Source organism: Microcaecilia unicolor, chromosome 2 (genome assembly GCF_901765095.1).
Source record: "Microcaecilia unicolor chromosome 2, aMicUni1.1, whole genome shotgun sequence".
Taxonomy (NCBI): domain Eukaryota; kingdom Metazoa; phylum Chordata; class Amphibia; order Gymnophiona; family Siphonopidae; genus Microcaecilia; species Microcaecilia unicolor.
This window is the reverse complement of record NC_044032.1, coordinates 556841515-556863836: the sequence shown is the minus strand read 5'-3', so window position 1 is coordinate 556863836 and position 22322 is coordinate 556841515. Positions and strand designations below refer to the sequence as shown.

Here is a 22322-nt window from a genome sequence, read left to right as displayed (position 1 = left end):
CTAATTCCAAGGACAGGACGAGCTACAACCTTATGCATGGAAAGGCAGAACTGTAATTACACCAGGCTCTATAACACCAATACACTACCTTGTGAAAAAAAAAAGGGCTGCAAATACTACACGCTAGCAGGATACTGTACCTTGATCACACATGAAAAACACATGACACAACAAATATGAAGGCAAAATACTGAATGGCAAGTTACCTCAAGAAGTCAGACTCAGCATGCAGCAATACTAGAAAAATTGAAACTTACATGCAAAATATCACAGATGCACATTTCTAAAAGCTGACATATTCCAATTAATAAATTCTGAATAAAATACTTTTTTTCTACCTTTGTTGTCTGATCATTTAGTTTTTCTATTCGCTTTGGTCCCAGTGTCTTCTGTTTTATGCAGTGTCTTCTTTCCGTTTGATATTTTTTCTCTCACCGTGTCCACCATCCTCCTGTGTCCTTATGTGTTCTGTCTACCATCTGTAGCCCCCTGTCCCTATCCTTTCTCCAGTTTCAGCATCTGCCTTCAAAGTGTTCCGATCCAGCCCTTAAATTCAACAATTTGCCCTCCATCTACATCCAGCATTTCTCCTCTATCCCCTCCACTCCATTTCCAGCAATTTCTCCTCTCCCTGGGCCCTGCCATCCCATCCAAGTCCATCCTTGGCCCTCTCTGCCCTTCCCTCCTCCATCCACATCCAGCAATTATCCCCTCTCCTCCATTTCCAGCAATTCTCCTCTCTCCCCTCCCCTCCATTTCCAACAATTTCTCCTCTCCCTGGGCCCTGCCCTCCCATCTGTTCCTCTCTCCCCCGCCCCCCTCCATTCACCCATGTATCCAGCAATTCCCCTCTCTCCCTGAGCCCTGCCATCCCATCCATGTCCCTCTTTCCCCTGCCCGCCCTCTTCTCTCCCTCACGATCGATCATCGATCCCTTTCCTTTTTTGCTTTTAAATTTACCTCCAGTCCGGCAGCGTCAGTGAAAGCGCTCCCAGCCAGTAAAAGCGCTTCTCTTCGCTGTGTCCCGCCTTCTTCTGACGTCATGACGTCAGAAGAAGGCGGGACACAGCGAAGAGAAGCGCTTTTACTGGCTGGGAGCGCTTTCACTGACGCTGCCGGACTGGAGGTAAATTTAAAAGCAAAAAAGGAAAGGGATCGATGATCGATCGTGGGGGATAGAAGAGGGCAGGCAGTTCGGACGAGCGGCGGCGATCCCCGGGCGGAACTAGGTCAAGGCTGACTGAAGCGCGGGGCCCTATGCGGCCGCCTCGGTCGCCTCAGCCTAAGGTCGGCCCTGAAAATAGAATGGGAGAGGGAGAGAACCCTAGGTAGTTAGAAATAAAGACTCCACAGAGAGTGGGTTCAATTGAGTTGGAAATACAAGGAGAAAACTGTTGTACTTTGTACAGTTTTATATTTATGGGATGCTTTGACCACAGCTTATCTGAGAGAAATGAATAATACTGTAGTGTACAATAAGATATTTGCTAGCAGCAGAAGTGAGTTTCCCTTTTTTTTTTTTGAGACAGTGTTTATATTCAAAATTTGTGTTTCATTCTGCTTTGGTGGTAATTTTAAAAGATGATGTTGTTTGTTTATTAGCTACACCAACAAAAATGGTGACAGACACTAACACTCCCCCAAGGCAAAATTTATCTAGCCATGATAAGGCGATGCAACGGAGTTCATCCATCAGTAGCCAGGTAATAATGCTTTTCTTTTCATAAAAACAGAACAAGAAGAGCTAATGTTTTTATGTGAGTGTAAGAATTGTTAAGAGTGCACATTTTCTGATTTCATTTGAAATATGGCTTCTAATACTTCTGTTCTCAGACTTCAGCCTTCCTACTGAAGTTAATGATCCAAAATAAGTTTCTAGGCTATTTATATAAATATGAAATCTTTAAAAACATACTTGTCTAATACAAAGGACAAGTCTAGGGTAGATCTTGTGCATAATGTTTAAATGTTTTAAACCTGACGGTTTACAGTATTTGTGTGCTATTTTGAGTTTTGCTCAGTGAGACCCATGAAGGGGCATAATTGAAAGGGACGCCCAAGTTTTGTTGAGGACGTCCTCGCAAAACGTCCCGATGGAGGTGCGGGGAAACCCGTATTATCGAAGCAAGATGGACGTCCATCTTTCATTTCTATAATATGGTCGGGGACGCCCAAATCTTGAAATTTTGGTCGTCCTTAGAAATGGTCATCCCTAGACTTGGGTCGTTTCTGATTTTCGGCAATAATGGAAACCAAGGACGCCCATCTCAGAAACGACCAAGTTCTAGATGCACTAAGCTTTACGAGCCAGCAACGTAGGTTTTAAACTGGTTCTAGCCAGTTCAACGAGCAAGTAGTAAACCGTAACATGTACAAAAGGGTTCTCCGAGCCATTTTCCTATCACGGTAGCAACTAACGAAAAGGGAATGCAGATGAGCAAATTAGTATTATAATGTGTAAAATTCTTATTACAATGAGATGCACTACCGTTTTCCGATCCCCTCACTGTGGAAAACCTAACGGGAGGTCTGCACCTCTTGTTGGGGCTGCTATGAGGGAATCGGAAAAAAAAAGAGAAACCCTGCAAGAAAAAGCTGAACGCAGTTCACGTGGCTGGTGTCTCCAGTGCTGGAGGAGGCTCGGTACTGCGTTAAAGTTTTGTTGATGCTGTGACCCTAAAGCCCCGGGAGTGTGTGGTGGTCAGTCACGCTGCGCTGCTGCTACTCTGTGATAGTGGTAAAACTGGGGTACGGAAGCTGCGTGTCAAGACTTCTGCTGATCTGTATAACTAAATAGCCCATGAGGGATCAGTTCGTGCTGCCATGGAAGTGGGAGAGTAGAGGAGCTGAGCTGGGCACGGTGCCAGAAATCTGGCGGTGCCCGAGGGCTGTGCGAGTACACATCTGAAGCCAAGGAAAAGGGACAGAGAGGGTGCCCGTCCTGCTCCAAGCCAGTCAGCCCCCCCACGGCCTCTCAGCCAATCACAGCACGTTTAGCTGACACCAGTGCAGCTAAACGTGCTGTGATTGGCTGCGAGAGACTTGGAGGAGGGGCATCGGACGTGCTGCTAACACCCCGGGGCAAACAGAAAGGAGCAAGGTGGCCGGAGCAGAAGCCGCCGATAGCTGCCAGCAGCATCGGGAGCCTCCTCGTAGCTGCTGCTGCAGGCTGAGAGACATGCAGCTGGAGAGCAGCGAGATGTAACATTTTTTTTGAGTGAAGGACGTCCATAAAGGATGTCCTTGGCATGCGCAGAGCAGCCAGCATAACGCTTGGCTGCTCTGCGCATGCTCAGCTGGCTGACTGGCTTGGAAGGAAATCCTATGCAAATGAGCTAGCAGCGATCAGCTCATTTGCATGGGATTTCCTTGATGCATGCTGTTTCTTACCGATTCGCTAAGGAATCGGTAAGGGAAGGGCTTTAACGATTGTTTTAGTGCATCTAGCCCCAAGCCCTTTGGTCGTGGGAGGGAGGAGCCAGCATTTCTAGTGCACTGGTCCCCCTGACATGGCAGGACTCCAACCGAGCACCCTAGGGGGCACTGCAGTGGACTTCAGAAAATGCTCCCAGGAACATAGCTCCCTTACCTTGTGTGCTGAACCCCCCAACCACCCCCCCTAAAACCCACTACCCACAACTGTACACCACTACCATAGCCCTTATGGGTGAAGGGGGGCACCTAGATGTGGGTACAGTGGGTTTGTGGTGGGTTTTGGAGGGCTCGCTGTTTCCTCCACAAACATAACAGGTAGGGAGGGGGATGGGCCTGGGCCCGCCTGCCTGAAGTGCACTGCACCCAATAAAACTGCTCCAGGTACCTGCATACTGCTGTAATGGACCTGAGTATGACATCTGAGGCTAGCATAGAGGCTGGCATAAAATATTTTTAAAGATATTTTTTTGAGGGTGGGAGGGTTTAGTGACCACTGGATCATCCCAGATCCTCTCCGGTGGTCATCTGGTCATTTCGGACACCTTTTTGTGCCTTGGTCGTAAGAAAAACACGACCACGTAAAGTTGTCCAAGTGCTCATCAGGGACGCCCTCTTTTTTTCAATTATGAGTTGAGGACGTCCATGTGTTAAGTACGCCCAAGTCCCGCCTTCGCTACGCTTCCGATACGCCCCCTTGAACTTTGACCGTCCCTGTGACGGAAAGCAGTTGGGGACGTCCAAAATTGGCTTTCGATTATACTGATTTGGACGACCCTGGGAGAAGGACGCCCATCTTCCAATTTGTGTCGAAAGATGGGTGTCCTTCTCTTTCGAAAATGAGCCTGATGAGTATCTAGAAAGGGGCAAAATTGCCTTAATAATTTCCCTGGATCTCATTGCTGCTTTTGACTTGGTAGACCAAGAGGCATTTCAAAGCACTTAGACTTACAAAATTACATAGTAATCTATGGAACTTTATAAGTCTAAGTGATTTGAAAATGAGCCCCCATGCGTTTGTAGTCTTAGAGAGACAGTGGTTAAATGGTTTAGTTCTTTTTTAATCAACTGTTGTTATTATGAGCTGTTTAATTGATCGACTTAAAAAATATCATTATCCATTCCATTGTGAAGTTCCGCAGAGCTCTGTTGTTTCCCTGTTTCTTCTAACATCTTCTTGAGCCTATTGGCCCTCCTTATCCAGTCTTTGGAAATTAGTGCTTATTTATTCACAAACATGCAGTTGCTAACTTTTACAGATCGTACTTGACCTGATCAGAATACTACTGTCAAATTGGTTACGAATACTTGAAAATATGATAGTCACATCCCTTCTAAGTAGGCACATTGGTTGTCAGTATCTTATTGAATTAAATTTAAAATATTGATTCTAGCCCACATCTGTTCTATACCAGTAGTCCATTTTAGTTAGTCAATCTTCTGATCCCAAATACTCCAGTAAAACGCATATGTGTTTGAAAGATCAAAATAGATCAACCATTCCTTCTTCTTAAGTTGCTAGATTGAACTCCACTAGGTATGCTCCCTTTTATTATCTTGTGCCTGCTCTTTGGAACACCCTTCCTTGATACCTCTGGACAGAGATCCACTTTAAGAAATTTAAGAATGGTTTAAATGGTTTAAAGTCATATTTTCTTTCTATGGCTTTTCACGATGATTGATATGGTGGAGAAGTTGATTGATGGGTGGAGACCAGTTCTGTAAATTAAAAAAAAAAAACAATCTTTTCTCTAGATTTTCCTTAGTTTTCTTTTTTTTTTTAATTTATTTATCATTTTACTTAATTACTTTCACATTTATCACATAAATGTAAGGAAATACAGAAATTAATATAAAAAGGAAAACATTTTCTCTCAACAATATATATTTACATAATTGTCCACAATTGGAAGATCCAAGATCAGGAAAACAATCAAAGAAAATAAGAAAAACTCAAATGGTTAATCTTACACTTATCATTTTTGAGGGAGGAAGGTTAATCGGTTATTGCAGCCGGTACAGTGGTAACTGAAGGAAATTGCTGCAGAGGATTCTTCATCTGTTTCCACAAACTCTTAGAATTTCTTAGGTTCAAACAAATAAGTAATAAGGAAATAAAACACTTACAAGGGAATCGCGCTAGGAAGGTCCCACCTAGGGCAATGATTCCTGGCTTAAAAGCCAAGACCTCACACCTCCCAGTCTGCGATTCCCTTGATGTGTCAGGAAATATATGCATCTTTGAACCCAAAAAACTATCAACCATGTATCGGAAATATTTCAAAACATTGTTCCTATCTAAATCAAAGACGAAAGTCACTAATAATAAATCTATAACTTCTGAATTTTCCAAAATGTCAGTTAAACTTACATCTCTTTTCTCTGATAAAGAAGATTTTAAAGGAAATATAATTTTAGTCACCAAAAGGTGGCTATCAGAAGGTATTAGCAAAGTATCAGAGAAATATTTCTTCAAGAATTCAGTAGCTGATATATAGGATATTATAGGTAAACTAGTAAATAAGGCCCATTTCTGACTCAAATGAAACGGGCGCTAGCAATGTTTTTCTGGGAGTGTGTTTGCTTGAGAGAGTGTGTGTGCGAGTGACTGTGTGAGAGAGAGAGACAGTGAATGTGTGAGGGTGTGTGTTTGTGTGAGAGAGAGAGTGTGTGTGTGTGTGTGTGTGAGGCAGAGAGTGTGTGCGAGTGCGTATGTGAGAAATTGTGACTTTGTGATTCTGTTTCACACAGATTCACTGTGTGTGAGAGAGAGAGTGAGAGAGAGTACGTGTGCAGTACACAAACTGTGAGTCCTAGAGAGTGTGTATGTGAGTCAGTGTGAGTGTGTGTAAGTGTAAGTGATTGAGGGTGGGGTGTATTTGTAGGTTGGTCTTTTTTTGTTGTTTTTTTTTGGGGGGGGGGGTGATTTGGGTGATGTGCCGTGCTTGCAAAGTTGGATGGAGTGGTGTGTGGCGTTGTTGCAGTGATGATATACACAGAGAGAGAGAGAGTTTCATTGTGCATGTTTTGTATTTTTTTGGTGGTTTGCTTTTGAAAGTTCTTGTGTGTCAGAGAGCTTCATTTTGTGTATCTGTGTCTCTGAGTCTGTTTCTGTATGTGTGTGTGTAAGTGATTGAGGGTGGGAGTTTTGTGGTGTGTGTTTCTGAGGGGGGGTTTTTTGTGTGTTGGGGGTTGGGGTTGGGGGACTCGTGGATCTCACTGTGCAGATGTGTTTCCAGCGTTGCTAGGTCCGAACGGTGTGCCTTTAAATCCGTTTGTTTTTCTTGCACGCATTGTTTCAGCTCAGAGTTGGAGATCATCTGTGAGTTCGTTTGTTCCTTTCTCTTTAAATTTGTTTTGGTTTTTTCCTGTTTTGAGTGCACCTGTTCTTTTACAGCCACCATTTTATGGTCCTGATCAGTTGTTTATTATGTTTTTCCCCTTGTGAAGGCGTAGCGGGACAAATCCGTTGTGTGGTTTTGCAAGCTCATTGTTGTTGATCTTCCCAGCTACTACTTTGTCGTCAGGCACCGCTTTGATGTGTAAGTAAGTTTTTAAGTGCTGTGAAAGCTTTTTTTTTTTTTCTGTGGAGGGTGGCTGGCCGACTCGTCAGTTTTGCTTTGTTTTGAGGAGTACGGTGCTCCGTGTTGTTGGTAGTGTCGTCGTTTGCAGCACTTTGATACAGGTGACAGGCGCTGTGCTTTGGATGTAGGCAGGCTGGTGCATTGACGGGGGGGGGGGGGGGGTGTATGGGCTCAACTTGAGCGGCTTCCAGGAGGAGGCGGGACGGTGACGTTTGCGTCGGGGGATGTGTGGGTTTAGGTGCGGTCTGGGGGGGTGGAGCATCGGAGAGTGGTGGAACTGCCGATTCGCTGAGTGTCATATCCCCGCCCTGGACGTCATCATGTTGTGACGCGAGGGCGGGGCAGACATTCATGGGGAAAAATTCTGATCTGTGCCACCTCAAAAACGGAAGTGGCAGCTTCATTTAGAACGTTGGGGTTGCGAATTATGTGCGGAAGGGGCGTGGCTGAAGGCGGGTCTATGAGTGAGAGTGAGTGGTGCAAGTGACTGTTGCTGACAGCCCAGTGTTTCCCTGCCACAAAGTGAGCTTCAGAGCTTCAGAATGTTTGAGGTGAGACTTATTTATAGATTTATCATTCTCAAGTTATTTTCCCTTAATTGGTTCTCCAGAAATTCCAATTTTTACAAGAAAGATAATATTCTTCATTACCAAATTGTCTGATTTTCATAGAAGCCATTTCCTTAATCAAAGTCTCTATTTTTATATCTTGGACTTCCACTTTGTTAGATAAGTATTAATATAAATTCTTTAACTCACATAGTGAAAAATTTTAAACATCTGAAGAAGAGAGTTATTCACATTCTGCTGCAGTTCCTATAGTACATCCATTATGACATTATTGGCTTCACCAAGTCCAATTTCTCCACAGAAACCGCTCCAGATATCTTCGGGGGGAAGAGCTCACTCTCCAATCCCCCAGTTGGTTTATTATCCGAGTCAATGCTTTGCCAGGACCTCCTCAGGTCACATGAAAATTCTAACCCACTTCGGGCGTTTCCATTATTGACCTCCATAGCGAAGCATTACTATTTCCGGGTCTTGGAGGGGTCATGCCAACAGGGGGACTCAAAGTCACTCCCTCCACTGAGATTCGGCAATAAAGCCTTGCTGTTCCCCAAAGCAAGAACCGATATCCCCGATGTTATGACCCCGAATCTCTCCAAAATAGACTGAGAAGTGGTGGGAACCCCAGCCGTGTTCGAGGAGGACAGCACCACGGCTTTTCCTTTTCTCTTCCCCATTCTCTGGGGAGCGCGCCCTCTTCTTCAGGCATTCTGGTGTAAAACGGGAACTCAACTAGCGTACGTCCTCCCTCAACACCATCTTGGATCCTCCAAGTTGGGACACTCTTTGTCTGGTTTCTCCTCAGAGGCCTGTCTGATATGGGTAACCCTACAGCACAGCCCTCTGAGCCATTGAAACATGGAAGCCCCTCCACCACTTACAAGGTGGTGTCCCTTCGGAGGGGCTTTTCTTGACTATTATTTCTATTAAGCTGTGGGGGTTTTTTTATTCTTTTATTTCTTTATTTTGTTTTTAGTTTTTCAAGTTTTAAGATAATAAACTGGTTTGAAATGAAGGATTGAGAGGAGCAGCATAGCAAGATTTTAAATAGGGTAAACTGGTTTGACATGAATGATTGAGAGGAGCGGCATAGCGAGCTTTTAAATAGGGCCACTAATAAGAGAGGATGCTTGCCTTGTTGATCTTTGTTAGCTCCACTGCTAGGGGTAAACGGGAAGAGAAGGTTAGGACTTGCTCAAAAGAATCTTCTCCAATCCCTGATCTATTACCCATGGAGAAATTTGTGGTATGAGGCAGCGAACCAGGCAGTACTCTGCTTGCTGCTCCACGAGAGAGCAGTTTGGAGATGGAAATCACCCTAAATGTAAGTCAGCACTTTCCACCTGCTGCGTCTGCACCCAGAAGTGTCAGCATCAGCTCTACCAAAGGTGGTGCCGGAGCTGCATGTGCCTCAGCAGTAGTCAGGGGAAATACGCCTGCTACAACCGGTGCCCCTAGAGAACTCCTGAAAGGGAGGGAGATTCTGGAGGCTTCTGCAGGAGAGACCTCTGTGTTCACCAAGAAGATTGCTATGCATTCCACTAAGTTTGGGGTCTCTACATTTTCAATGGTAGCTTTGGATTCCATAAGGGTGCCATTGAAGCTTTACAAGGTACTATAAATAAAAGGTTTGGTGACCTTACTGCAATAACTAATGACATTTAGGGTAAGTATACTATTTATGACAACAGTTTTGTGGAACATGCTACAAAAATATAACATTTTGAGAAAGAATGTTTGGATTTATCTTCTTTATCTCAGAATTTGTTTAAGGACAATATTAGATTGGCTGCTAAACTTGAAAATATGGAGAATTACCAAAAGACATTTATTCTGAGGCTTCTGAATTTTCCCTGCAGCCCAGTTATTTCTGTGAGAGAACTGGTTAAAAAATATTTATTGAAAGAATTGGATTTTTCATCAGAAATACTTCTTCCATTAAAGAAGATATGTTCCATTAATGAAAGTTTCTTCTGTGAGTGAACCTATTCAGATAACATCCCAGGACTCGGCTGATAGTTTGGATGTTTCACAAATTTTACAACTTCAATGGAGGCAGATGTTATTGCCTGCAACACTGATGGTGGAATTTGCTTTAGCCGTGGACTGCGGCTGTGTTTTAAGAATATATTTTCATAAGCAAAATGTAATTTTTAGGTTTAAAACCTTTCATTTTCCCTAATGATTCTAAAACATGCAGAATTTTTGGCTTTGAGGCCTCTGGTGCTCAGTTTTTCTTGTGGTACCCATGTAAGTGCCTTTTGAGGCATCAGAGGAACAGATATATTTTTGGATACTTGACCATTTGAAGTTTGTTCAAATGGTCAAGTATCCAAAAATATATCTCTTCCTCTGATGCTTCAAAAGGCACTTACATGGGTACCACAAGAAAAACTGACCACCAGAGGCCTCAAAGCCAAAAATTCTGCATGTTTTAGAATCATTAGGGAAAATGAAAGGTTTTAAACCTAAAAATTACATTTCGCTTATGAAAGTATATTCTTAAAACACAGCCGCAGTCCACGGCTAAAGCAAATTCCACCATTAAATTACAAAACATTAACAAGACTTGTGAAAGAATGATCAGATTGATGATGTACTTGTGCGGACAGAGGATCTAATAAATGTTTGCTGCACATTTCCTGTTAAGTGTAATGTAATGCAATTTCAGTTTAACCATGTGTTTCTGTGAGCAAAACCCACACCTTATTTAGAAACAATATCTTGTGTATTCTGAAATTTGAATATTGAATTTAAACCCACATAAAGGTCATTTATTAGGAACACATGCTAGTGCCACTAATGTGCATTGCTTGCTGCAAGGCCTGTTTTATGCAGTGGTGATAGCATGTGCTATTAATAAATGACCATGAAAGTGAATTAATCATATTTCATATGTATATTATTTCTGGGGGAATTCTGCACAAATGTTTTGAAAATTTGGCAAAATTCTGTACTCTTTATAATTTTTTGTGTAGTATTCCCGCATCATAAAGGCATGGCTTCTTTGTGCCCCAGGCTTGAACTGTTGCTTTCTCCTTACTCAGGTTCCAACCCTTCCCAGCAGTCCCACTTCTAAAGTATTTTCACCCCCTCCTTCCCTCCCCCCAGCTCAATCCCCAGTATTATCTGCCCCCTTAGCAGGGTGGCACCCACCTAATTTTTAATCTTTTAATCTTCCAGCAGATCCCCTCCACCCCAGTTCTCACTCCAGCCTTCTCTTTCCCAATCCCTGTCCCTGGAACACATGTAAACACACATAGCTTCCTCTCAATCTCCCTCCCTCTCTCTCTCAACCTTCCTCCCTCCTGTACACCCTCCCACATAATTCCCTCTCAATCACCCTCTCTCTGGCACACACATCCCTATAGCTCTCTCTCAATCACTCTCCCTCCATCCTGCATACACACACACACATATACACATACACCTGTAGTTCCCTTTCAACCTTCCTCCCTCCTGCATACACACACACACACACACACACACACACACACACACAGAGCTCCCTCTCAACCTCCCTCCCTTCAGCACCCCCAAAGCTGTCTCCCAATGACCACACACCATAACTAAATACCTTCATACATCTCTCTAGCTTTTTCTCTCCTCCTCACCAGTACATACTTCCCCAGATTCCCCCCCTCCCCAAACACACACACATGCCTTCAGGCCCATGAACACCCAACACTCTCCTCCCCCCCCCCCCCCCACTCCACCCTCCCTAGTGGTACACAGACACTTAGTACTCTCCCCCTCCCCCATGCGATACAGAGACCAAGCACATACCACCACCACCGCCTGCAGCACCTCCATTCGGGCACGCAGCCCCAGCCTGATTCTGATCAGTAGCAGGAAGAGGAGGGAGTCAAGCCCTGCACTGAGCCATGTCCTCCTTTATTGCTTTGGTGCTTAGTGCAAAATTTGAACCTTGCGAGGCACCATAGAGTTTTGCTGTCCAAATGCTGCATTCAGCACTGGGTGACATAAGAAGAGGGCTTGGCTTGTTGCGCAGCCCCTGTCTTTTTCTTCCTGCTTCTGATCAGCACTGAGCCAGGGCAGCGTGCTGGCATGGAGGGGGATAGGGTGCAGGGATGAACACATGTGTTGGAGGTATCGTTGGGTGGGGATGAAAGAGTGTGTTGAAGGCACCATGAGGGGGAAAGGGAATGGAAAAGGAGAGGAAGAGAGTAAGTCCACCACTGCTTCCTGGTCCCTATGTGGAATTCTGTTAATCAAGTGTAGAATTCTGCAGAAATAAAGCCAGTTTTGTTTTTTATGTTGTGTCCAATATAGAATGAAAGTGGTGTATTAGGCTATCAGGCTTATTTTCAAAGCACTTTGGGAGGCTAAGTTCCATAGGTTTCTATTGAAGTTTGGGAGGCTAAGTGCTTTGAAAATATGCCTCTATGTGTACTACCCATTTAGTAGCAACGGTGTTTCTTTGTATTTTTAGTCTTTAAGCTGTGAGTCTGTTGGACGGTCATTAGCACAACCAATGATTTCTCAGTCTGCAACAACTTTACAGATCCAGGCAGGTATGACCCAGGTATGAATCAGACCATTTTATTTAATTTATTTTGTTGCCACTAAAAATGAAAGCCAGTCCTCACTCCGATTATACTTGTCATTTTTGTAATGCTACTTGACATATGCATCCTGTACATTGGTGGTAAATATTCAGGTACAATATGTCACCACCCAAAGGAGTTTACAATCTAAGGGACTTATTTAGTAAAGCTTAGCACATGCTAATGGAATTATCATGTGTTAAATGCTGCGTTTGCTATTTTATATCTGTGGGCCATGTGGCACTTAGCACACATTAATGTCTATTAGTGTACACTAAACTTTAATTAAAAAAAGCCCCAGAGTGGGCAGGTGCAGCAATGGGAGATAAAGTGCAAGGAGTGGCAATAGCAGAAGTAGGGTTTGAACAATTGTTTTTTCATTCTAAAGCCATTATGCTAACCAGGCCACATCCTCTCCTACTACTAGATCACCCATCACCCTCAAAGCATTTCCTGTTAGTTATTTGGCAAATAGTCATAAATGAATATTTTTTATTTATAATTAAAATATCAAAATTTTCCAGTGGTTGCTTTTTAGTTACTGTTAAGCTGCTTTTGAGCCCTTGTGCCTAGGCCGAGGCTTAGGAAGGACCTTGGCCAAGGCCTAGGGTAGACTAAACAGGCGCTAAGCAATACCACAGCCACAAAGCCCTGCACACTCAGGACAATCAAGAAGCACAACCAGAAAAGAGAGAGAGACCACTCAGGCAGGTCTCACAGCCGAACCAGAACCCACTCGTACAGGCCTCACGGCTGAACTGGATCCGTGTCATACACTAGGGAAGGGAAAAGAACAACGAGGGGTCCCAAAAGGGACTGGAGCTCATGCAATGCACACAGTGCTAGCTAGTGACACAATGGAAGGGCGACAGACAAAAAGCTGGCAGGTACAGACTATGACCAGAGGGAGAGAATGCAAACAAAGGCTACACAGAAGCACAGGTAGCAGAGGGCAAAGCCCACAGGGAAAAAGGGAAAGCCGAGGACGGAATGGGGCACGGTAGACATGGACTCTACAAGAGCGAAGCTCCACAGGAAAGGCTGAACAGGGAAAAACAGGCTGAAGGAAAAGGCTGCACTTAAATAAAAACAGGAAAGAAGCAGGCACACAAGAGTACCGAAAGGGATAAGGCAGACACCAGATAAAGGCTGCCTACCAGAGGCAATACCAAGCTCTGCACATAAAGGGTTAACACTGAGGAAAGGGAAACGTAGACAAACAAACAGGACCGATTACAACAGACAGAAAGGCTGCCTAACAGAGGCAGCACTTACAGGAGGCAAATACCAAGCTCTGTACATAAAGGGTTAACACTGAGGACAGGGAAACTTAAACAATAACGATTACAATGGACAGAGAGGCTGCCAACAGAGGCAGGACTTACAGAAGGCAAATATCTAGCTCTGCACAAAAAGGGTTAATATTGAGGAGAGGGGAACTAAATAAACAAAGCAGGGACGAGCTTACCACGGACAAAACAACACCAGAGGACAGACCCAGGTGCAGTGTAGTGAAGCAATCAAGCACACGCTGGTAACAACCAGCACACACAGAAACCACAAGCAACAAGAAGAGTAAGCAAACTCCAACGAATACACAGTGTGCTACAAGAACAGAGAGAGGGAAACAGGCTCAGCTGACAGGAATCAACGCTAAAGCATAGGCTGTAGGGAGAGAAGTTTAAATAAATCTGACTTCTGACGTCTGCTGCTTCAGATGCCAGCTCAATCCCTGATAGGCCAATCAGAAGCGAGTCCCAGTCATTCCCCTGCCTGCCTCAGCAGAATCATAACAGTTACCATATGTTTGTACCAGCAGGATACTGAACTTAGCCATTTTCTTTGTGTCTCCTTAAATAAGTACATAAGTAATGCCGTACTGGGAAAAGACCAAAGGCCCATCGAGCCCAGCATCCTGTCCCCGACAGTGGCCAATCCAGGTCAAGGGCACCTGACAAGCTTCCCAAACATACAAACATTCTATACATGTTATTCCCGAAATGGCAATCCTACCCAAACAACCCAACTTAAGTTATGACTCTAACCCACACCAATAAAATTAAACATGCCTCAATCCTTCCCCCACATCTCTTCCTTTATCCTTCTCTATACAACTGTATTATCCCAATGACACTTTTTACCCATACATTGTAGTACCTCTGTGATACTTCGTACCCTTAAATTGTGTTATCCCTGTGATAATTATGTACCTAGACAGCGTAAGCTGCACTGAGCCTGCTATCGAGCGGGAAAGAGCAGGGTATAAATGCTATAAATAAATAAAGATATGGAATGGGTCCCAGGCATACTTTAAAGTTGTCCCTCATTCCCTTAAATATTTTTTAAACCTACTATTTTTTTTAATTACCATGATATTTGTTCTTGCTGTCTTTGTGTCTGTGTTCATGTATTGGGGATGGAGTTACATGTGGAACAGTCCTAACCCGCTACCTTTAGGCCAATTTCCCATAAGACCTGCCAACACACCACTCCAGTGAAGAGCATGGGGCATTAAATGCAAATTTGTACCTCCAGAAAGTTTTTTTTAAGGACTGTGCCTTATATAATGTAATATGGAAATATTAATGCTGAGTACTACACATAGGACCCTGTTTACTAACATGCGCTCGTGTTTTTAGTGTGCGCTAAATGCTAGAGACACCCATATATTCCAATGGGTGTCTCTACCATTTAAAGCGCGCTAAAAACACTAGTGCGCTTCTAGCACAGCTTAGTAAACAGGGTCCATAGTCTTTTGTTATACTGTGACTTGTGTGTGCAGAAAATGGCCAGATTTTCTTGGAAAGCTAAAGTAAGGTCTGTTTTTGTTTCTTCGTTGTGCTGATGTAGCATTAAAAATACAAGTTAATTGACGTCATATTTTGCTGGCCCACAAAGTCACCGCTACTGCCTTTCTTCTTGACATGCTTATAAGTTGTTCAAATCACATCTCTTACCTGAAACTGGGTATGCATAGCACTAAACTAGACGAAGGCAAACTATATTTGGAAGTCAACAGTTTTATATACACTTTTTAATATTACTTTAATTTCTATCTTTTATATATAAAGATAGGAATTGGAAAAATGTTTTTTGATGATCTATTTTTTTTGTAAACTGCATATTCTAATCTTTACTTTTGTATTTAAATGTGGCGTTTTAGCCTAGTTTTCAGTTCCCAGCCCAGCTAGGAGCTATGCAAAACCTGAAGGATCAACTGGAGCAGAGAACCCGAATGATAGAGGCAAATATTCATCGTCAGCAGGAAGAGCTCCGTAAAATTCAAGAACAGCTCCATCTGGTCCATGGGCAGGGACTTCAGGTGGGATGTGAATTTTATTTTACTTTTTGCTGCAGGTCTGAAAACCAGCTTTTCTAGAGGAAAGGCTCTCTGTTTTTATCTGCCACTTTCCAAGTCAAGTTAAAAATAAAATAATAGTTGAGTTGAAGGAAAAGCAGTTTGGATTTAATCCAGGTTGCGCTGGGGCTGGTGTGGCTATGAGTTCAAATAAATCTGGTTTCCCCACTCCATGCTCAGAGATTTCTCTGACCCAGTCAAGTCTAGCTGCAAACAGGTGGCTGGCCCGTAGAGGATGTTGAGATGCGGAGCCATGTACAGAGCAATGGCATAGAGCTTCAATTTTGAGTGGGGCTAGCATCAAAATGGGTGGGCACAATATTTTCTTGGCAGCCAATGCCCCACCCCAACTCAACTTAAATACCCCCACCCCAACTCAAATACCTGAGCCCAGTGGCGTACCTAGGGTAGTTGACACCCGGGGCCGGTCATTTTTTAACACCCCCCTCCAAAATCCAGTACTAGGCATACCGAGAATACAAAACACTCAGGACCTATAGAGCAATTCTACCATACCATAAGCAGTCATTTCTGCGAGTCACACAAGGAAAAAGAAATCATCTTAAACACTACAGTGAGCACTAGAACATCAATTCACCTATTGTAAAACGAAACCAGACAGATAGTACAGATCGTCAATCCTGCACAGTCAATGCCAACTGAAAGTCATGTCTTTTTCACAAACACAGATACACCCTAATCCACTATAGAACAAGTAATCATAAACTTTCTATTTAGACAAAAATTAAACTGAACCCCCAAGATGCCAGACTCTGCATACAATGCAACACCACAGAAACAGAAAATGTCCCCTAGTACTGTGCAAAATATAAAGACAGCAGATGCAAATTTGAAAAAAAAACTAACAAATACCAATCACCACTTTACAAATTAACAAATAGAAATAAAACAAATATAGAAAATAAAATACCATTTTATTGGACTAATACATTTAGCTGTCAGAGGCCAAAACCTTCTTCCTCAGGTCAATACATTATAGTGTGTTACAGTGTCCTAACCTGACCTGAGGAGGGGGGTTTTGTTCTCCGAAAGTTAGTCAAAATGTATTAAAATTAGTCCAATAAAAAGATTACCTTATTTACATGTTCTATTATAAACATTTATTAACACAGCTACAATACTACTTTATCCTAAAGCAAAAAAAACAAAAATATATATTTTATTTACAGTTTGTTGTCTCTGGTTTCTGCTTTCCTCATCTTCTTTTCACTGTCTTCCTTCCATCCAGCATCTGCCTTCGTTCTTTCTCTGCCATCCAGTGTCTGCCCTCTCTGCTGTCCCCTCCATCCAATGTCTGCCCTCTTTCCCTGCCCCTTCCATTCACTGTCTGCCCTCCCTCTCACCCCCATCCATCCAAGCATCCAAGGTCTGCCCTCCCTCACCCCCCCCATCCATTAAGGGTCTGCCCTCCCCTCTCTGCCCCTTTTTTCAGCCCCCAGTTCCAGCCCTCTTATCCCACCTGCCCCTAATTCTAGCCCCAGCCCACATCTCCAACTTGCTCCCCCTTTTCAGCCCCATTATCCCACCAGTCCGCAGTTTCAGCCCCAGCCCTTTTCTCTCACCAGTCCCGAGCTTCAGCCCCAGCCACTTCTCCCTGTCCCCTTTTCAGCCCCCCAGTCCCCCCCAGCTTCAGCCCCTGCCCCTTTTCAGCCCCTGTTCCAGTACTAGCCCCCTTATCCCACCTACCCTGCTTTTCAGCCCCAAGTTCCAGCCCCCTTCATCCACATGCCTTACATTAGGGACCCCTTTTCAGCCCCAGACCCATTTTTCCACCAGCCCCAGGCATGGCTCCCATTTTCTCGCATGGCCCCTTCCCCACCCCCTTCTCCCCACCCGTCCCCTTCTCCCCTCTTCTCCCATCTGAGATCCCCCTCCCCACCCAGTCCCCTTCTCCCCTCTTCTCCCATCTGAGACCCCCTCCCCACCCCAGTTCCCTTCTCCCATCGAGACCCCCTCCCCACGTCCCCTTCTCCCATCTGAGATCCCCCTCCCCACCCCAGTCCCCTTCTCCGCTCTTCTCCCATCTGAGACCCCCTCCCCACCCCAGTTCCCTTCTCCCATCGAGACCCCCTCCCCATGTCCCCTTCTCCCATCTGAGACCCCCACCCCCTTCTCCCCAGCCCAGTCCCCTTCTCCCCTCTTCTCCCATCTGAGACCCCCACCCCCTTCTCCCATCTGAGATCCCTCTCCCCACCCCAGTCCCCTTCTCACCTCTTTTCCCATCTGAGACCCCCCTCCCCACCCCAGTCCCCTTCTCCCATCTGAGGCCCCCCTCTCCAGTCCCCTTCTCCCATCTGAAATCACCCTCCCCAGTCCTCCTCGCCCATCTAAGCCCCCCCAACTCGACCCACCTACCACCTTCGACGACAGCCCTCGTCTCCTGCCTCCATCCGGGGCTTTTAAAAAAAATCTGAAAAGCGGCATGGCAGGCAGCTTCGTGTCTGCCCTGCCTGCTTGTAAAAGAAAGTGGCAAATCTCGTCGACGTCGCAATGTTGCGTCGGGTCTTCCCTCACTGGGTCCCGCCCTCGCTGAGGGCGAGACCCAGTGAGGGAAGACGCGACGTCATGACGTCGACGAGGAGGTTTGCTGGTGCTTTCTTTTACAAGCAGGCAGGGCAGACGCGAAGCACTGCCTGCCATGCCGCTTTTCAGATTTTTTTTAAAGGCACAGGATGGAGAGGAGACGAGGGCTGACTGCAGTCTGCAACGGAGCACCCCCCCACCCACTGACACCCGGGGCGGACCGCCCCCCCCCCCCTTGGTATGCCACTGCCTGAGCCCAAGGGGATCTCAAAGCCCCGCCAGCTAAAGAGCTACTCAAAGGCATTCTAAACTTTCTCCCCCACAGTTCAGCAGTCAGCGGCAGCTTTCTTGAGCTGCCTGACCAGATATCTGGCATGTGTGAAAACAGAGAATTTCACGAGTGCTGGTGTTGGACAGTTCACTTAAGCTGCTGCTGACTGCCGAGCAGTGGAGGAGAAAGTTCAGGATGCCTTCAAACAGCTCTTCAGCTGGGAGGGTCCTCACCAGCTGCAGTATGGGTGCACTGCCCCTGGGTGGGCTACTCCACGGTGCAGAGACTTATTGTTGAGCCTCATTTACATAAGTCATTCGTCTGAAAAGTGCGGTCATGTGCAGATAAAGAAGTTGCTCAGTGGTAGGACCAGCCTTGGTTTAAACATTAATATTTTAAATTTGTGAAAAATGAACCATTTTTAAAGCAAATTTTGTGTCTAGCATTCAGTAAAAACTAGAGTTTCTTGAGAAGGAGGGTGTTGTGTGGTCCTTCTAAATAGAACACCTGAGCACATGGAAACATTTGTTTTAGCCATGTTCGCTACAAGGGCATATGAATACAGAAATCCAGTTCCAGTTCGTCAAGAACCAAATGTTTATTTTAATATTGGAGGGGTGGTACAAGCTAAAATATGCTATTTATACTGTTTGAACCAAATGTATTCATGCAGCTCTTATGAATATCTTTTGTGCATATCCTATAAATTAGTTGTTATTAGCTTCAGAATATCAGATTTCTGTAGCAGGATCTACTTTGTGGACATTTTCAGCTGCATTGATACAGTCATAGTCCTACATGTGCCATTTTTTGTTATTGATAATTTAATGTTTTGGCCTTCTTAAAGATGTTTTTACAGCAGTCATCCTCTGGATTAAACTTTGGATCAGTTCAGTTTTCATCTGGAAACCTTACAAACATTCAACAGCTTATGCCAGTAAGCATGCAGGGGCAAATCATTCAAGCTAACCAGCTCCAAGGAGGAGGGAACACTGGACACATAAGCACTCAGCACATTATACAACAGCAACCTCTGCAAAGTACAGTCCAGGTAACAGAACTTATCACTAAGCTGCCAGAATTTCAACTAACTCACATGCATTGTTTTACTTCAGAAACCCTCTAAAACAAAGATAAGAATAGCCATACTCAATCTAACCCAGTGTCCTACTTCTAGCAGTGGCCAATCCAGGTCACAAGTACCCCAAAGAATAGCAAATAGAACTTATGTCCAGCACATATTCATTTTACTTTAAAATTTTAAGTGATGATATTCTGACAGTTATCCAGAAATTAGAATGTAACTGACGTATGTGGGACAGTGGATTACGGGTGTGAAAGAAATCCAAGGCAAAGTAGTTGCCTATACCTAAACTATTTATTTTAGCTAGTTGTAGGTGCTAGTGCTAGGGTGCATGATGGTGCCTTGTAAAAGTCCGAACCATAAAAGTGGAGGAAGCCAACCAAAATGTTCAGGATGACCAAATTTATTCTCCAAAATAAATGCTGATAAAATGACCCAACATGGGCAGTGCATGACCACAGGCTCCGCAGGAAAATACCACAGTAGTATTTTCCTGCGGAGCCCATGGTTTTGCAGTGCCCCATTAAACATGCTGGTATGACAATCTGAATATCACTACACATTGCTTGCTGATTTGAAAGATACTCCTGACAAAGACTGTGGGCAAGATGCACAAAAGTCCTCATTAGAGCCATTCCGTACCGAATTCCATAACGAATCGTTACAGAACGGCTATGCACGAAGGAAAGGGTTTCAATCACTTTCCTCAGGGACAAGGGTTAAGGCTGCATAATTCTTTTCTGTTAAAGCTGCATAATTCTTGCTTTGTCTTGTTGATTGCTGGAGGAAGAAAAGAATTATGCAGCTTTAACAGAAAAGAATTATGCAGCCTTAATCCTTGTCCCTGAGGAAAGTGATTGAAACCCGTGGAGTCGGGCGGTTTCAGGGGAAGGTGATTGATGAACTTTTCAGCGAGGCAAGATAAGTGCACAGTTTTCACCAAGTATACATTTTTAAGCAAGTAGTGATTTTATAGCACAAAGGTGATTGGGAAGCATGAAAAAATGAGCGAGTGTTGCTCTCTAAAAAATTCTGTCAGAGTTACCCGATGAAAGAAATGCTATGCCACTCTGTAGCAGCATTATTGACTGCAGTAATAGTGGAAAATATCTGAGGGTACTCTACATACAAAAAATATTTCATTATATGATACTGGTGTGAACTGTTATAAGCACTTTTATTGAGTTGGTGGCTATTAGTCCTGGTTTGTGTTATTTGTGACATAGATATAGCAGCTTGACCCCTAGTGGTAGCATTGTGCACATACGCATGTAAATATACCAAAATTCCACCTACAGGTAAGCACTATTCTCTAAATAGGCGTATATCTCACATAGCGCATATTTTACAGCTAGGTGTACACATTGGCAGGATTCACTGTTAAAACGCTCATAACTTATAGAATACGATAAGTTATGTGTGTATCTCTGGCACTTAGGCATAAGCATTTACACTTACTTTGTAACTGGTGTAAGTCTTGTGCCTAAATTATACAGGCGCATCTAACCTGTTAACTATTCTGTAAAGAAACAGAGAAACCTACTTTCTATAAAGGAAAATAAGAGCCTACTTTTCTTTATAGCATAGGTACACTGTTACAGATCAGTTTTAGAATTGGGCACCTAGGCTGAATCATCAGGGAAGTGTCAATTTAAGCCTCTCTTTTGTAAAGACACATTGGTGTCTATATAACTGTATAAAATGCTAGCAAAAATCCAAAGCAAGGCATGGACATTATGCTTTCATAAGAGCATGTGTAAAAGCACATAACATATTTTCTAAAATATTCATAAATTCAGACTCTGCCCCTGTACATACCTACTGTAGAAGCACATGCCAGCTTCCATAGTGCATAATTTTTAGACATGGCGTAATTTTATAAGATCATCACTCTGTTTCCATTTACGGTTGAGTTTGATGAAAAGGCATGAGCTAAATCTAAATCATACGAAAGCATGTAACTTGGAGATTGGGAAGAAGAGATCTATTGATCCTCTCAGGGCCTCTGTAAAGGAATTTCAAGAAATTCATTAGTCTCAAACTATGACCCAGTCCCTAGATGGAAACAATTGAAAGCAGTGATGTGTACTAAAAATCATAAGTTTATTTAAGGCTTAAAGACCAAGAAAAACAAGAAAATCTAGAGTTCCAAATTAGGAAGCTGGAAAAACAATAGGTGTTCTGTTTAGTTATAAGCTTATGAATTATAGTTCTTGTAGATTTTGTTTCCTCCCCCTTCTGGCTAATAGAGCCCCCAGCTTTATCCCCAAGTTCATCACATGTCTTCTCTAGTGTACCTCTGAGCAGTCTCAAAGTTATTAATCTGGAATTTTTCTTAGTTGCTTTTGTTTCAAGGGAGCCATTTTCCCTTGTATTTAAAAGTACTGAATCATTTTCTGTTTTTTTTTTTTTTTTCTGACCATTTATTCAGAAAGAATTGCCATAACCTGGGGTTATGTGAGAAGCATTGATTTGGTCAATCTTACAAAATTAATTTATTCTACAATCTCATCCCCGTGTCTGAATCTCCAAGAAGCAATTTAAAGTTGCCTGTTTTAGTTACAGGGGTTGCTTGGATCTGAGATTGATTCCACAGTACCTAAATTGATAGGTTGTTATGAAAGCTCTTTTTAAATACATTTTCCAGTGATTCAAAAACAACCTAATTCTTCAGAAAACAGTTTATGAATATTTTGCTCTTCTAGTTCACTTCTGTGGTGTATTTTTGTTGTTTAATTAGTCATGAAAATTCTTTGTTCTGAGTCAGGGAATATCAAGAAATAGAAGTTCAGTATTTTGGGGGAATCCAGTTAAATTTGAAATCTTGTACGTATTACAGGGCTGGCATGGCTTTTTGCATCCTCTGCTCTTTTTGTGAGATAAGCATTTTCATTCTTTATCTGATGCTATCTTCT

The 22322-nt window shown here is 43.6% G+C and overlaps 1 protein-coding gene across 1 annotated transcript in view; it reads left to right on the top strand.

Moving 5' to 3' along the window:
• Positions 1 to 22322, top strand: part of CLOCK (clock circadian regulator) — a 250497-nt gene that overhangs the window by 175836 nt on the left and 52339 nt on the right. Inside the window, 4 exon segments of the mRNA XM_030192205.1 lie at positions 1603 to 1703; positions 12036 to 12128; positions 15314 to 15472; positions 19171 to 19374. Coding sequence (XP_030048065.1) covers positions 1603 to 1703; positions 12036 to 12128; positions 15314 to 15472; positions 19171 to 19374 — 557 coding nt within the window.